Genomic DNA, 17520 nt, shown 5'->3' with positions numbered 1-17520 from the left:
AGTAGTTGGAAGTGCACAAGAAAAATAATGCAGTACCTATTTCCTTCTGGAAAAGGAAAACTGGAAACAATTTTAACTGTTTTTTTTGCCATCGTGAAGATGTCACAGCAAAGGAAAGCACCTTTCCTAAACTGTCTTCTTGTTGAATAAAACCTGGGAAGTTCCACCATGGATCAAAAGAGAAAAAAACCCTGCACAGTATAAAAACAGTTTGCCACAGCTGCCTTTAAAACAATGCATCACATGCCTCGTTGTGGTGACGGCATGGTACTGCACTCTATCTTTCTGGCATTGGCTTAGATTTTATCCATCAAAAAAACCCCAAAACCAAAGCATCACAATTGAGGGCCCAGTCTGGGAAACTGTTGTTTATAATATTCACTGCTACTTTATTTTCCTTCCCCTCAGAAGTGGTGCACATTAGTAACCTCTGTTTTCAGTAGCAAGGATGTGCTAGAGAGTTGTGGATATGTGAAGTGGTATGTAGGATGGCTGCCAAAATAACTGAACACATTCAGAACTAAAACAGCTGTGGAATGGAGGGGATGTGTTAAGTAGAAGCAGAAACTACTACACATAGGTATGATTACTGCACGTAAACTTAAAATGTTGGGAACAGCATTTGGAGGATGAAAAAATATCATGAGGATAAAACAAATTTTGCATTGGTACCAGTGCCTCTTGCTGCTGAAAGGCTGATGAATGAGGTGCTGACTGAAGAGGCTGGAAGTGGTGATCTTTCTGATGGAGAAAACACAAATAGTGTTTCAGGCAGAAGCTCCTGACAGAGAAGAATGAGTTAGCTAAAGACAAGTAAGGCTGAGTGTTTCAAATATAGATACTGCAGAATGAAACAGATGGATTTTTCCTCCAGATAATGGATATATAGGGAGCACTCAGAGAAGTCAATTTTTTTCTGAGGTTAGGCAGCAAAAAAGACAGCTGGGGAGATTAGAATCTGGCAAACAATGAAAATTAAGCATCAATGATTGTATTGCATTTACTGAAAGACCTGCAGAGCATTTGTGGAGAGATTGTCGCCAGCTGACTGGTCCTTCAAGGTGAAAAAAAGACCAGTTTTTGTGGTGCCATCACCATTGGCACCTGTGAAGGATGCTGCAGGGGGTCAAGACGCAGCCCTTGGAAGCTTCTGACCTTCCTAAACCAACGGTAAACTAAAAATTGATGATCAGGAGGAAAACCCATATAGGAAGATTTCATAGAGTAAGAAGATGCAATGATTTAAAGAGAAAAAAAATTTCATGTCAAGCCAACATCATCTGAAGAGCTTTAGCTGAAGGGAACGGACCTTGGAAAGAAGGAACATATCAAGCTAAAGAGTGAAAAGAAAAAGCTACAAGTACAGTCTTTGTTTTGATCTTGCATACCCTCTTATTCACTTTGGAATATTTCAAATTATTTCAAATTATTTCTGAGGGCCAGCAATCAAAGATATGTTAGGAATGGTGGCATACCTCTTCCCAGGAAGAGGACTGGCATAAATATATGGTTTATATGGAGAGGTAGTTGGGTCCTTCCTTTCCTTCCTCTAAACATCTGCTCGGAGAACTCAAAAAAACCAAAAACCAGATAGAAAGCCTATCACAGGGGGTGAAATACATTGTCTCAAAGAATAACGAAATATAGGGGTAATGAGCATCTTTTGAACCAATTTTAGTCTGAAATCCCGGATTGTAGGAACACAGAATTTCAGCTGTGCCTGTTCAAAAGACTTAAGTCTATTGACAAATGATAGGTCAAGTGTATAATCTTTAAAAAACATCATTGTGTTGCTTCGCATAACTACCTTACAAACCCCCAAGATCAGTCTGTTTTGTAAGTGGGTGAAAAAACTGGTATCTGAATTTAATAATTAGCCAGTATTTCAAGCTAGTAGCTATGGATAGCAAGGGGAAAGAAATTTTCTGACTCCTAAAGGACTGCTAGTTTTGATGGAGCTCAGCAAGACCCAGAAATGATCCAGAATGTGAAGCTGTTTTCCTGGTAGCCTGGACTTCAGCGCTGGAATGAATGACCGAGTGTTGCCTTGACTGTTGAGGCAGCCCATGGCAGATGTTTTGTCCATCAGAATATGGACTGTGGAATTTTGTGGAATAAGTATAAGTGCTACATGGGCTTTCAGCAGACCTTAAAGTAGGAATACTTATAGTTTTATTGCCTTCTGATCATATGGCCTGCAAAGCGCAGAAAAAGAGCCAACCCTTTTTAACACTGTCTGAGTCTCCTGCTTGGACCTGTGTCTGATCACACTGCTGTCCTTTTTTGGCTCTATGTATGTGCTGTTACTTTAGCTATTCTGTCTACAGGCAAGCACTTCATAAACATTCTTGAGGAAGAATCTGAGGTCTTGAATGCTGCAAAATTCCTGGTAAAGACTGGTCTCTGGGGCCTGGTCCACAAGCCTAATGGCTGGTTAATTGGCAGTATGCATCCCATATGCATCCCACAAGGTGAGTCATAAATCAGTCTCAATCTGAGAATAGTGGGAGCAGATGTTGCAATTTTGCTTCTTGGATTTACTGTGTGTCTCTCTTGCCTCATTATTATGGAGTGAAAAGACGGGATTCTTGTCTGGTTTTGGAAGAAACCAATACCAATGTCAGCATGAAAAAAAAATTAAAAATTGAGATTTGCCCTCAGCCTTTAACTTCTTTGTCTGCAGTTACACGTTTGCTCCATGGCTGCATGATGAAATCCAAACACATTGTCTTAAATAATTTGGGAACTCAAATAATTGAGATCCCTATTGAGGATGGGAAAAGAAGGTGATGGTAGAGGTTACTGCATTTCCAAAGAGTGAGGCTATTTTCACATTCATTTGAGGCCCTGATGAGGACACTTCTTAGGGAGATGCACTTGATCTTAATGGACATTTCCCTTACAGTTGTTATGGGATTCTTAGAATATTTTGTCAAGGAGAACAAGCAGTGCTTGCTTCTTGAAGGTTTTTAATTACATTTATTGGATTTCCTAATCTTGAAATACAAATTCCTGCATCAGAAATAAAGAATAATGCAACTCAAAGTCCCATCTCTTCATGTTATTTTCTGAAAATGTTGATATGAATGACAGACATTTCAAGGTTATACATCATTGAAATGGATCAAATGGCAGCATTTATTAGAGGGAAGAAAGTCAAACCAGATGTAATGGGAATCCTCATCTGCTTTCACTAAAGCTGAAACAGAATCTAGTTTTGATGTTAATTTGAATAGCAGTCTGTGAACTATATTTCAGATTTTTAAAAAAATGGTAAAATTCTAAATTTGAGGTCTGGATAATTTGATATCTGAATTCTACTTCTTCTCTCCTAAGTACACACACAATGAATAGCAGTTAAATGTTCTTACTTAGCATATGTACAAATGTAATTGTATTTTTGCAAAAAGACTATAGGTTTTGTGTCTTTGTTTCTATGAGGGTTATTTTAGACACATGCTATGTCTGAATTTTGTTTCTAAAGTCTACTGCTTTCTACGAAGTAATTACACATAATGGAGTATCTTTTGTAATATTTACTAACATGTTTTAATGTACTGGATCCCGTTTAGCTTTTTTAAAATTCTAGACTACCAAACCTTTTTTTTTTTTTTTTTTGGTAAATCTTGCTGTGGACACAAGTTTTGTCTTCATTTATCTTTTCAGGCTCCCTTCACAATAGCCCACATGTAATCAGTTCTGTTTCCTTTTACATTTCATCATGCTTCCCTACTCCACCACTGGTCTCTTAATATTTCCACTGTCAGAGCCCTTTTTCCATCCCTTTCCAGATGGGTAAGGCTTGAAACTGGGTGGGATTGCACTGTAACATGAGTGCTATTTCATTACAATACAGGTGCAGACACTTCTCTGTGGCTCATTGGCTGGTACCCAAAGCTCTGATCCTGTGCGTGCATGCTCTCCCCTTTATTGACTTGAAATGCAATGACCATGAGGTAGGGTTTGTCAGAGGCCACTAGTACTGCTAATCCTGATAGAACATCTGATTAGCTGAGAGAATACAGACATTCAGGGGTGTCTTCTACAGAAACAAACAGTGATGTTGTTATTAACACCAGATCTATGTATCACAGAGTCAAGGCTAGAGCTCTTTCTGGAGTAGATTATAAGAAAAAAACCCAACCCAACAGGCAGAAAACAACTCCTCAAACCATGGTCTTTGCTTTCTTTTTGTTTGTTTCAAAATGTGAGTAGGGTGGTTTTTTACTTTGAATTGTATTATCACATAATGCAAAACTCTTTCCTGTGCATTCTCTTTCTCTTTTAAATCTTTAACTTCTGTATCTTTCTCCACTTCTCTCTAGTTCATCTGTTCTTTTTTTCTGACTATTGTATTTGCCCACATACAGAACAAGCCTGTGTGGCAGGCAGCCTCTTGCCTTCCCGTGCTCCACCCTTACATCCTCACTTCCCCAATCTGATCTGCTTTAGTCTGTTTTGCATTTCTAAGGATCTGGGTCCTTCTCAGCTAAACAATCCCAGATGCTTTGTAGAAAGTGGGGAGCCACTACCCATTGCCTGGCAAGCCACACTAGCAGCTGCTCAATGGCACTTCCACACTATGGAATTGGTGTCTCCCATTGTTTGCAGCAAATCCACTGACACTCAGAAGCTGCCAGAGGTGTAGGCATGATAACTGAGAGTTCCCAAGCTGAGTAGGAGTATCTGGTCAAGTTTGTAGCACCCAGTCTTGAGCTTGAATGTTAAGTGACATTCATGCATAGGTTTGATTTTTTTTCTAAGCTAAATCACTTGAAAAGCCTAGTTGTATACAGGAACATGGATATACTTCAATAAAACCAAATGACAGAGATCACAGGGTGAAGTGAAAGCTCAGTAAAACATTTCAGGCTGCCTGTGTAGCAAAGGAATGCACATATGCTGTTCCTGCTAGAAAAGAAGCCAACATCATGTATATCCAACATTTCCTTTTCCTTGCCTTAAATCAAGAGGCTTGTGGTGTTATTCCTTAGAGTCAACAAACATGCCAGGAAAAATCTGTCTCCAAGCTGACTACCCTTTCTCAGAACTGCCCGTAAGTGCCAGGGAGGATGGAAAAGTGAGCTGCTGGGCTGCAGAGGTGTTTAAGGGAGGAGTTTGCCAGCAAAAGAGAATTGCAGAGTTTGAAGTACAGAGAGACCTTCAGTTTTGCCAAAGTTCTTATTAAAAATGTCTAATTCATATAATGAGAAAAGCAATATCCTAAACCAAGCAATCTAAACATCTTATCTCTCCCAGTAATTTTTAATATAATGATGGAGACTATGAGCATAATATATTCTTTTCCTGATGCTTTTTGCTTTAATGCTGGATGAAATATTGCTCTAAGAAGGGATGGGGAGACAAAGGTGGTACATTCTTGTAGTCTTGAGGGACTGTGCAGAGACTTTTTTTATAGGAAAGTGCTTTTACATAGTTAGTGAAGCAGCCTTACTAGTAAGCTACTCTCTGAAGATCTCAGATAATAACCAGAAGGTTTTTATATACACAGTCAGAGCCTATATTCTGCCATAAACTCCACGGAGAAACCTTGTGACTTTTACCTTGCTGCCACATTGTAGTGCTTTATGGGAAAACCTTGATAAGGAAGAGGTACTTGGGCAACAACCTTTCCCATCAATGCCTGTCTGTCCCAAATATCTTCCTTACTTACTGCAGCCTGTTCTCCTGGGTAGAAAAGATACTCAGAAATGGTTGTAAGTTAGTTTATCTTTACACTGACAGAAGACCTAATAAGAAGACACACCATCATTGCATGCCAAACTACGGAGATCAGCTCCTGGATCTGGTTTAGCCTATCCATGCATCAGCGGCCATGGTGACGGGCTCATCCAAACTGCTGTGGCCTCATTATTTCTGTGCTTGCTCTGTAGGCTGCTCTGACTTCTGAGGGAAGGCCATATACGGTTAGATGATCATCTCAGCTAACACATTAGCATGTTGATGATGCACAAGTTTGCTCTCACAAAATCAGAGGAGGTATTAATACGTTGCAGAATTCCACAGTGATATGGGTGGCAAAAAAAGTGAGAAAATTGTGTTTATAGGAAGAACGCTGTAAAAAATATGCTGCATCCCTTATTTTGGGCAGAAAAAAAAAAAAAGGTATGCAAAAATACTCAAACCACACCTGTGGGGTTTTATTAAACTACCTTTGACTTCTGCGAATTACATTGCAAGATAGTCTCCATTGTGCAGCTAATATCCCATATTGAACAAAAGTTTGTTGGCTAAAGGGAAATGGCAAAATCCTGTAAATATATCATTCCTCTCTAACGAATCCCAAATTAGAAGAGATTAAATGCTGATATTAAAAAAAAAACCAAACAACAAAAAATCCAACAACCGCCCCCCCCGACAACTGGGAAAGCAAAGTTCAAATTCCATTTGATTTCGCCACTCATTTGGAAGATGGCAAATGCATGGATATGAAGGCTAAATCCTAGACATCAAAGGGAATAAATCCAATAGGATAGGATCAAAGAAACATTAGAATAGCGTGATACGCAGGCAATATGAAATACATATTTTTGGATGAAATCCATCTATGAAGAAGAACCGGCAGATAAATATCTGGTTCTGCGACTGGTGTCACTGGCAGAATTCTGGGGTTTTTGATCATGTGTTGGTTTAAACAACAGCAGGCTTCTGGTGATACAGGATACACTTGAATCAAAGGGAGAAAAGGATCTTTGCTCAGAAGTTAGCAGGTCTCATGAAAGATCTCTATGAAAGACCTTTAAACTAGATTTGAAGGGAAGAGGGGATAAAACCAGGCTCAATAGAGATAAGCCTAGGGGCACCACACCCATGTTTGAGGGACCATGTTCTAGCGAGTTTCTTTGGTCTGCCATCTCAGTGGTGGTAGTGGATGGAGATCCATGTGGCAACAAACATGCAAGATTTAATGATGTGTTAAAAAGCACAGAAGTGCCTGAGAATGGTTATGTAGGAATTAGGGCTTCTTCCCTGCAAAAAGTGGCAGGAGCAATAGCCCAGCTGAAGTACATCTACACCAATGATGCACACAGGATGGGCAAGAAACAGGACGATCTGGAAGCCATTGCACAGCAGGAAAACTATGATAGTTGCCATCATGGAAACATGGTGGATGAATTCTTGATAGGTTGAGGCTAACTGTTCAACAAGGCCAAGTGCCAGATCCAGCACTTGGGTCATAACAACCCCATGCAGGCTTGGGGAAGAGTGGCTGGAACGATGCCTGCTGAGACGAGAACCTGGAGATGGTCAACACCCAACTGAACATGAGCCAGCAATGTGCCCAGGTGGCCAAGAAGGCCAGTGGTATCCTGGCCTGTATCAGCAATAGTGTAGCCAGCAGGATCAGGGCGGTGATAGTTCCCCTATACTCGGCACTAGTGAGGCTGCACCTCAAATCCTGTGTTCAGTTCTGGGGCCCTCACTATGAGAAGGATATTGAGAGGCTGGAGTGTGTCCAGAGAAGGGTGACAGAGCTGGTGGCTGAGTGAGCTGGGGTTGTTCAATTTGGAGAAAAGAAGGCTTGGGGAGGCCTTATTGCTGTCTACAACCACCTGAAAGGAGGCTGTAGTGAGGTAGGGGTTGGCCTCTTCTCCCTAGTAACAAGTGATAGCACAAGAGGAAATGTCCTCCGGTTCAGCCAGGGAAGGTTTTGATTGGATACTGGGAAAAGTTTCTTCACTGAAAGGGTTGTCAAACATTGGAACAGGCTGCCCAGGGAAGTGGTTAATTTGCCACCCCTAGAGGTATTTAAAAGATGTGTAGTTGTGGCACTTGGGAAGATGGTTTAGTGGTGGACTCTGCAGTGTTAGGTTAAGAGTTGGACTTGATGATCCTATAGGTCTTTTCAAACCTAAACAATTCTGTGATTCTATTTAATGATTCTGTGATTTTATCTTCCTATTCCTACGGAATTACACAAAAGAGAAATGTCTTTCTTAAACTAAGTCCTTAAAGTAAAGATACTGCTGAACTGATCTGAAGCAATGCACATGGGCACTGATTTACCTGGACTATAATCAGAATCACAATCTTTACATTTTTAGGTCTTGGAATGAAATCCTGCTTCATATCCCTGCCAATATGTGTCTGGCATATTTTTGCCCTGTGCCTAGCTGTGTCTGGCTGTCGCTATCAGCTTTGTTTATCAAGCACTTAAGTATTCTACAAATAATAAAAAAAGAAGTATAATAGAGCTAGTTCTTTTTCTTGTTAGTAATATGTTAGATCTTTCATAGGAAAAGTGCAAAGTTTATTGAACTGAAGGAACTTTATGACTGCAAATCTTTAAACACTTACTTCTTTCACGAACCACTGGCAAAAGGCAGGGCCAATCCATTCTCTTGCATGAATCCCACAGTCTATCCAGACAGCTTTCTTGTAGGGCCGTGATCTTTTACCTAACTTGAAGTGTGAATATTCACAAAATATCAATAGATCTCATGGCATTAGTGAAACATGATAATGAGAAAATAATAGAATATGAGAAACACTAAACCATTTTGAATTTACCCATATAAAGGAACATAAATTTATTCTTTTCAAAGGTATGGCCAAGATAAGGTTTGGCAGGTATGCCGAGACAATGAGGCTGATCTACGGAAAAAAAAAAACTGAAAGGAGAAGTGAGATCTCTCAATTCCTCTTTTATGAGGAATGATATCCTTAAATATCACATGGAGTAGGGTGAGGAAGAATGACATTACAGGAATAGCCTGATGAAGAATCAAATTTTCAGAACTCTTCAACAGGAGATGAAAAGAAAATACATTGAAACTAAAATTTTTTTGTGTCTTGCTGACACACTCTAATTTGTGGTCCTAATCATGTGAATTGGAAGCACACAGCCCTTAAATTTTGTCAGCAGCTAAAAAGGAAGTGTATGTGGCACAGGCTGAGAAGGGCTCCAGAGTCCTCTGGGGTCCCTCTCCAGCATAACTGCTCTCCTAGTTGTCTATAAACACAAAGCTTTCCAATCTACTTAAATCCAAACCCTGCTAATTGAACTTGTCCTGTAATCTATCTTCATGTATATCCAATCCAAGTAAATAGGATCTGCCTTTTAGTTTTCCAACCTTTTTTTTTCTTTCTTCATTGAAGATGACATTCAGAGAGATACTTAGATCTTAGCAACTTATCCCTGGGAAATGCTGTTAAGCTGCATCTCTGGTGTACATGCTATAACATAAGTAACAAAGTGTCTGTCCCTGATTCCAGACTTTAGTCTGATTAATGACAATTTAATCTTTACCTTGAGTACATACAGTGGTCTCCCTTCATAGGATTTTCCAACAGAGAACATGTGAACAAGATCTGAATAAGTTCTATTCAGATGATGCATCCAGTCCTGGATCTGCAAATACAGAAATTAAAGCATTGCTTCAATCTTTGCATTTCATGGGAAGCAAATGTAATACATTTATTAATCTCACCTCTCAGTCCTCTGTATCTTTTGGGATTTTCCTATCGTTTTTACTTTTGTCTTTTTTGTTTGTTGGCTTTGCTTGCTTGCTTGCTTGCTTGTTTGTTTTTGTTTTGACATTTTAACTATTATTTGGCTCTCACAGCTCTACTGCCAGAGTCTGGATGCTGCCTTCAATCACACGGTATTTTTTTCCCATTTCAATGTTGGATATTACTGGAATGCATTAGCTGTCCATCAAAAATCTGGGGATGGGGTTAATCCACCATTCTCACTAAATACTAATGGAACAAAGAAAGAAGGTCCCTGATTCTGCCTGCCAGAACACAGAATGGCAAACAGATTGACTTGAAGGATTCAATGGTACCTGCAATATTTGTTTCACAGGCACCAGACCTTCTTGACGTGCAGCACTCTCCATGCCCGGTCTAGTGACTTTGCTTTGGTGCAGACTGAAACTGCGTATGTGAGCAGACAGAAATCAACAGAAATTATTTACCCAGCCATCATCTGGGATAGTTAAACACGAATTTGCATCTATGTATTTTTAAGTATTTGTGCCTCTTGTGTAAATACTTAAGCATTTGGTCACATCACTTAAAAGACTCAGTGTGACTAATCACTCACTGAAATCTCTTATTCCACTGGAGTAAAAGACCTATTTAAAAAAAAAATAAATCATAAGCTGTCAAAGATAGTTACGTGTAAAGATAAGCCTTGAATACAAATACTAAAAAACCATATTTTTCAAGAAGGTGCCTATTTTCGAAGAAGAAACACTTAGAACACTTCTGAAGATGAACAGGTAACCAGAATTTGTAGAGAGAATGTAGTAGATAAGAGGAACAATATGAATTTTCACGTACTTCTTCCAGGGAGTGATACACTTCGTAGTTATACCCAGAGAGGGACCTTCGATTCCTATATGACCTCAGTCCAGTTTGGTTTTCTACTGCTTTCTGCAGGTCTGATATAAGAATTCTAAGTAAAAAAAAGATAGCAGTATTACTGAAAATGTACTAGAACACACAAGCTAAGTCAGAACAACAATCACATTTAGAAGAAATATAGCAGGAGTTAAACCATCCTGACTTTACTTCATCTGTTATATTTTGACAAAAGAGTGCTTCAGGCTCATTTGAATATAAGCTGCCAAATAAATAGTCCAGCTGCTCTGAAATGTAACAGTGCCTTCAAAACCACAATGAGCTTGTTAAATGACTAAAACAGGATGATGTAAATAATCTAACCAATGTGAAGAAGCAACCACTTTCATTTGCTTATGGAGCAGCATTTGCTGTCTTCTTTTGTAATCCAGTTATATTATGTGATCATGGATCTTCAAAAACTGATTTCAATCCATTTAAAAATCTTTTTAGGCTTAGAAAAACATGCACATACTATTTTTCTGGCATGGAACATTACCTATAGTTACAAGTTGTAGAGGCAAAACAAAAAAAGAAGAACGTGGCAGCATTGTCATTCTGCCTAAAACACAAAAAACAGCAAACAAAGAAAAAATCTTAAGTGTGCTTTGTTGTTCACATTATCTATGCTGCAACAGTTGTTTGCTAGTTGTATTAAAATAACTCAGGAAAACCATGAAACAATACCAAATGGAAATTAAATATACTTGCATAAAAAGTAGAAGGTTCTTTGTATTATGAGTAAAATGCAGAAAGAGTTGTGTAAGTGGAAATCTTTCCTGGTTTATGGCAAAAATAAATAATGATACAAAAAAAAATATAGCAAACATCTAAAAAAATTATAAAGAAGAAATTGGAGCATCTATCCATTCCACGAGGCAGTAGCAGGATCTGGGAATCACTGACATCAGTAACAACATGACTGTAGAACTGAGTCAATCCTTGTACCCCAACTTCTCCTAAAGCATGGGAATGTGTAATCACCACACCACTAATTCATCATTCCTATAAAATGATAGTCACATTCAACCTTTTAAATTTTCATTGGCATCAGCTGCAATGATAGGAAAAAGATGGAAAGAAATGGCATTTACTGTGCTCCTAACTCAGGTGTGCAGCAGGTACCTCAAATGTAATAGGTCCACCTACATGTAATATCAAAGTAAAGGTTATTCCCATCTTCAAATGCATTAGTGAAGTAGTTGTATAATTAGGAATTATATTGTTCTACATCAGCACCATTCATTAAGCAAACTAAAGAATTATAGTCTTGACTTTCAAAGTACTATATATACTGTAAGACCAGTACTGTAATGCCTGTAATTAGATTAGAGTGGTTTTATTCAAGTTATTAAGACATTTAATATTTAAAAAAAATACTTGACTTTGCAGAATTCTGATTAGTGTAAGCACCTACCAGAATCAAGCACTGTTTCTTCACTTTTAAAATAATACATTTCATAACTCCTGATTGTTATGGATTCATAACTCCATCTGTGCTCTGCATGAGACTTGATAATCTTCCTTTACTCTTAAGTGACTGTGTACTTTGTGTGCTTATAACAGAAAGGCTCTTAAGTCTCTCAGGTTTTAATGCAACCTCAGTGGCTTCTGAAAAAACTTTAAAAAACTTAAAACTGAAGCAACTTGGTGCAGAAAGAGTTTATCTGATGCCTGGCTTGTTTTCATGACTATTTTGTCATGAAGTCAAGCCCAAAGACAGATAAGCCTGTTTTACAGACAAGTACTGGTCGCGTGGTTCATTAGGAATGCTTCCTAACTTTAGAAATTTGTCATAATTTAAGCTATTTAAGCTAAATGCTTCCTAACTTTAGAGATTTTTCATAATTTAAGCAATCATCAGGCTGAAATTTTAGCTGGCGTTTGCCTCAGATTTTCCAGTTCCAAAAGGGATGTAGCAATTCTAACTCCTTTGCAGAATGTGCAAAAATTAAATAATAAAAAAACCACCATTGTGAAAACCAGCCATTTGAAAAGGAGTTGTACAATATCTTGCTTGTGGAGATGCACTTCATCTCACTGGCTGTGCCTGGTTACCCTGCTCTCCCTGATTGTGGCTGTTGCTTTCACAGCAAATCCTCCTGGCTCTTGTGGAGTTACAGATCTCAGGAGGCTTGTCAGGAATGCAGAGGCTTGCTTGTAGAGGCTTTGAAGAGTTTTGCTTCTGATGGCTTGGACCATCTGAGATGGGCAACAGGGGGAGGGAGAGCAAAGGAAAAGTCTGGACCTGACAAAATGCTGCCCATGTTCCTTCTAAGTGCACACAGCTTGTGTGCCAAAAGTCAGAGAGGGGATTTTTCCCTGTGGAAGATTAATGCAATGTTGTCACAGTATTTGTACCATGTTGTTTCAGGTAAGCTGCAGAGACCCTTTGCCCTTTCAGTTCTTGCCCTTGCACACTCTGCTCTGCAACCCAAGTAAAGGTCTTCAAGTACAGTCAGTGTTTATAACACACATAAAACAGCCTTCTGTCATTTCATTAAAGGTGATTACTGTGAGCAGGAACAGCAACAGATGTGAATACAACTGCTAGGGCACAGTAATTAGGGGACTTTTTTTTATATGCACAGGAAAACAATTACAGAAATCCCCATCTCAGTTTTAAACATAAACAAAACTGAAGCGGTGTTGAAGACACATGAAAGTCACTCTGAACTTCAGCCACTGAGCTTGTGTAATTAATCTCCTTATATTTGTTTCTGTATTTTTAGAACAACAAATTTATAAGATACCATTGTTATAATAAAAATGGAATTCTGATCAGTACTACATACATACATACATACATATACAGTATGATTTGCACCATCCTTTTCTCACTGAAAAATAAACATAAATACCCTCATGTAGGTCTTTATTTAGCAAATATTTGAGAATTCAAATAACTCATCACTTGATTATTCAGATGCTTAGGCATCTCACTGAAAAGTCTTTTATGGCAAGATCATTACTCTTGTTCACTATATCATACTGCTAAATATGAAAGGATAAGTATACTTCAAAACTGTCTTGATTTTTTTTAAGGAACTCTATAAATGATATGTGATCCTTAGTGTGTGTGTATTTATGTCGTATGACTTGTGTTGGGTCACTAGGATTGGAGAATAGAACTAATATGTTCCTGTATAGTTGATGAAGAAGGCTTTCCTCTGCGTTTGCAGCACACTTTTAAATAAACCTTGCTCCTGCTAAATACAGAGAAAGGCAAAGCAGGCTGTAGAATTAGTAATTTCCATCCTTCTCTTAATAGATGTGATTTCGCATGCATTGAAAACACTTCAGCTTGACTCCAAAGGAGGACATTTAATTAAAACCGCCTGCCTGTGGGAGATTTTCTGTTCTCCCATTAAAACGGTTGTTTTCTTGGCAGTGCCTATTTGTCTGCCAGTCTAATTGCTGAGATGTGGAATGTATTCCCAAGCGCACTTGGCATGGTAGAGGCAGACCTGCCCGGAAGGCCAGATCTCTGGAGCAAGGCAAGGAAAGTGAAGTATGGGCTTACGTGTACTGGATATTTGCTTGCTGGAGGTAGGGCAGCAGGCTTCGGGTCGTGTTCTGTGGTACTCGCACATCAGTGACTGTGCCTTCGACGATGCGGAAGGGGCTGCTGGGCTGCCACAAGTCCACCTGTAGTGCAGGAACCAACCTGTAATTCATATGCATTCAGTGTAGGTGGGGAAATCCAGGAGATGGCACGCTTGAAGGTATGCAGGCAAACACTTTAGGCATGATACAGACAATAGACCCGCACTGGCTGGTCCAGCTTGACATCTATGCTAATGGAGCAGATTTTGAGGAATGATTGTGTCCAATTTACCACAACTCTCATGAGAGATTTGCCAATGGGAAGACAGAACAGTTTCCAGAATGTGTGTCTTCAAATAGTTTGAAATAAAAGGTGCTTCCAGCTTCATGCACTTCCTCAGACTACTATACATTCCCTATGACCTATGGAGTCCATGAGTCTCTTTTATTTCACAAGGCATTTTCTATGTTCACTAGGGCAGTAAAAGAATGCTAAAGAGATACAGAAGGCATAGCAGATACCACTGTTCTTTACAAAGCGTACCCAAGCTTTATTCTTGATAATAAGCAGATCAGAGGTCAGTAACAGGGTGCCAATACCATGAGTACCCAAAATTTTATATGAAATGTCAAAATAACAGGATTAAGATAATCAAATCATTAAAATCTTGTAAAAAATGATAGCTACTGAGCGATACCACTATTATTATTGTACTACTTCTATCTGCGCATATCTGAGGGATGGTTCTTGTCCATTTTTACTTCCTTTAGTTGCCAAATCTGAAATACATTTGGAAATTCTAGCCTAAGGCATGCACAAATTTTCAAAAAAGCAAGAAAGTTTGCAAACAGGGGTTTGAAATCAGTGTTCTACACTCTGTAAAATAGTAGTAAAATAGTGTAGATGCACATACTCTACAACAGAGGTGAGAACGGTTCCTCCTCAGCCAGTGTGAGGACAGTGGTGAGAACACAAGTTAATAAAACTCCTCCCAGAGCTGTTGGATAGTCCCGGGAGACTATAAATGGGAGTTTCAGCAACTGTCTCTGTATCAATGTGACAAATATGCATGTCAGGATCCACAAGCTTTAAAAGTATATGTTTTTGAGCTGAATACAAAGAATGGACTACCATGTCCACACATCTTAAAGAGAATTTAAAAATAATTAATATTTGATAAAAGTCTTTTGAAGTTTATTGCAATCAGCTGTGCCAGGCTGCACTGATGGAAGTCATTAATACAGCTTGTGAGTGCTCACTGCTTTTCAGGTTTCTAAGGAGGTGTTTATAATCTGCATTTTAAAAGCTCCTGACTACTTCTATGCCACACAAGCTATTTTTGAAATACCAAATGCATTTCACCTGGTCTTGCTATAACCTCATTTGTGAGGGGAGTACAATCTTGAAACAGGGGTTTAATTCTCACCATTTCTCAAGTGACCCTGATTAAGAATATTCTGATTACCAAGAGATCATCTGACACTGAACCTCTTACAGCAATAGTGACCTCAGTCCAGTTAATCCAATTAAATTAACTGGATTCCAAATCCAAGCAGCCAAAGAGGAGCGGCCTCTTCTAGTTCCTGCCAAAACCAGTCTTTGTTTCATGCTGCCACAATATGGTCCATGGGTCTGAGTGATAGTGGTGGGTGGGCACAGCATCTTTTCAAGTCTAACACCAGCACTGGCAAAGTTCACGGGGCTTGTGAGGCTGACAGCAGCTATGACAGATGGTCAGTAGAAAGCAAAATCGTGAATTAAATGGTGTTAAATGCTGCTTATAAATAAATATCTTCTCACTGTGCTAACACCTTATGTTTGTTAGTTTATCTGTCTTTCATATTTTGATACATTAGAGACACTCAGTGAAATTCAACATGGTTAATTTCCCACACAATAATTAGAAATGTGTATTAGACTTTCAAGATTTATCCCTAAAAATACACATCAGAAAGGGCAAATTTGTTTCTCTTGGAGCAACAGTGTATCAATCAGCTTGAGCCATGTTTATAAAAATAACAACAAAATGTTACACAAAAGCTAACAGCAATCAAAAGGCAGTTTCCAAGCACACAAAACTGGAATAGAAAAATGAAAAAAAAATAAATCACACTTGAGATACACCTGAAAATTGTCTTTGTTCTTGGCAGTTACTCAGGATTTATTTTGGTGAAATTCTCCGTCATCATGGAGGGGATAAAACAACCAATATTCACACTATTAGTTATAACATCACCAAGCTTTTTAATTTCTGAGGCATTCTAATTGTTCCTCACATTACTGTCTACAAGTGAATATCAGAAGCAGAAGTAATCTTCATGAAATCAGTGGCATATTGCACATTAGTATTCTCTTTTAGTGAAAATCCAGTATTTCACTCCTGGCATTGTCCTGGAAGTGAGACAAAAAAATCCCATATTTAGAATGCAAATCATTCCACTCCAACTCAGTTCCCTATTTGGCTTCATTTGACTCTCACTCTTCACTCTTTGCAATGTAAACGAAGCATTCAGTGCTCCTCTGGGAGATGTTACCTGTCCTGTCCAGAGTACTTCAATTGCTAACTTGATTTTGCCTTATAAAGCATATAACAAGAAACACATTTTTCCAACAGACATCTTATTTATATTGCAGCCTTCAGCTTGTCCTTGGTGTGACACAGAGACAGTGCATGAAAACTAACAAGCAGAAGATGGATTTCAGAGCAGGCATGTTCTATCCTTTATTCATTGTCATCTTCAGGAGACTTCATCATTGCATCTCCCATGGATACCGAGGGTCTCATCGGAGTCATCCCTCTTCTTTCAGCATCATTCTGCTCACAAGTATGCCATGGATTTCCACTCTGGGCTCTGCTGGTTAGTGAGTGGTAGTGATACTAGTTGCTATCCTATCCTCTTTACTATCTGTGATATGGTGGTGTTATCCCCACACACTATACATTAGCTGTTATACAGTATTATGAATGGTGTACCAGTCAGTGCCAAAAGATACCTATTCGCTGTGTGGGTGGTAGGATTTGCTGGGTAGGAGGAAGATTCTCCAGCTACAAAACAAAGAGATGCAGAAATCCTACAAAACTCTCTGAACATACAGCCAAAAATCTGAACCTCAAAATTCATCTGGTATCTTGAGGCTAGAGGAAAAGCTATATGCTTAAGAGCATGTCTGCAAACCTAAATACTCTCATCCCCTTTACACATCTTATCCCGTGTTTCAGTCAGCAGGTTACCTTTAAAAGGTCTTGGGATTTTTTATGCCTTAAATAATAAGCAGAGCCCATTCAAGATTTTTCAGCATGTTCAGAGTTGGGACCAGGAGACCAATTACTCAGCACCACCACTGCACACAAGTGCAAGTGTGACTATGGGTACCTGTTGTCAGGAATAGCAGTGCACAGATGCCCAGTGAATGCTCTTTCCCGGAATCTCACTGGAGGCACAAGCATCCTGAGTAGCTTTCCATGAGAAGAAATGGTATGTAAAAGCATACAGTTTGCTCTCTTTTCTCAAGGGATTTAAGCACGTTATTGCTTTATTAAACCAAGAAGGTATAAGAGATTATTAATTGTGATTACATAAGTAAGTATTGCTGTTTATCTTCTC

At 38.9% G+C, this 17520-nt stretch overlaps 1 protein-coding gene across 1 annotated transcript in view; it reads right to left on the bottom strand.

Annotated features, from left to right (window-relative positions):
• The window catches only part of CPA6 (carboxypeptidase A6), an 82681-nt gene that overhangs the window by 14650 nt on the left and 50511 nt on the right, over window positions 1–17520 (bottom strand). Inside the window, exons 4-7 of the mRNA XM_032678365.1 lie at window positions 13892–14016; window positions 10309–10423; window positions 9272–9373; window positions 8320–8424 (exon numbers count right to left, since the gene is read on the bottom strand). Of these exons, the coding sequence (XP_032534256.1) occupies window positions 8320–8424; window positions 9272–9373; window positions 10309–10423; window positions 13892–14016 (447 nt within the window). The remainder of the gene's footprint in view (window positions 1–8319; window positions 8425–9271; window positions 9374–10308; window positions 10424–13891; window positions 14017–17520) is intronic.

The sequence above is a fragment of the Chiroxiphia lanceolata genome, chromosome 1 (genome assembly GCF_009829145.1).
Source record: "Chiroxiphia lanceolata isolate bChiLan1 chromosome 1, bChiLan1.pri, whole genome shotgun sequence".
In the NCBI taxonomy this organism is placed as follows: Eukaryota; Metazoa; Chordata; class Aves; order Passeriformes; family Pipridae; genus Chiroxiphia; species Chiroxiphia lanceolata.
Note: the sequence above shows the minus strand (reverse complement) of the source record. Positions and strands in the feature narration are given on the sequence as shown.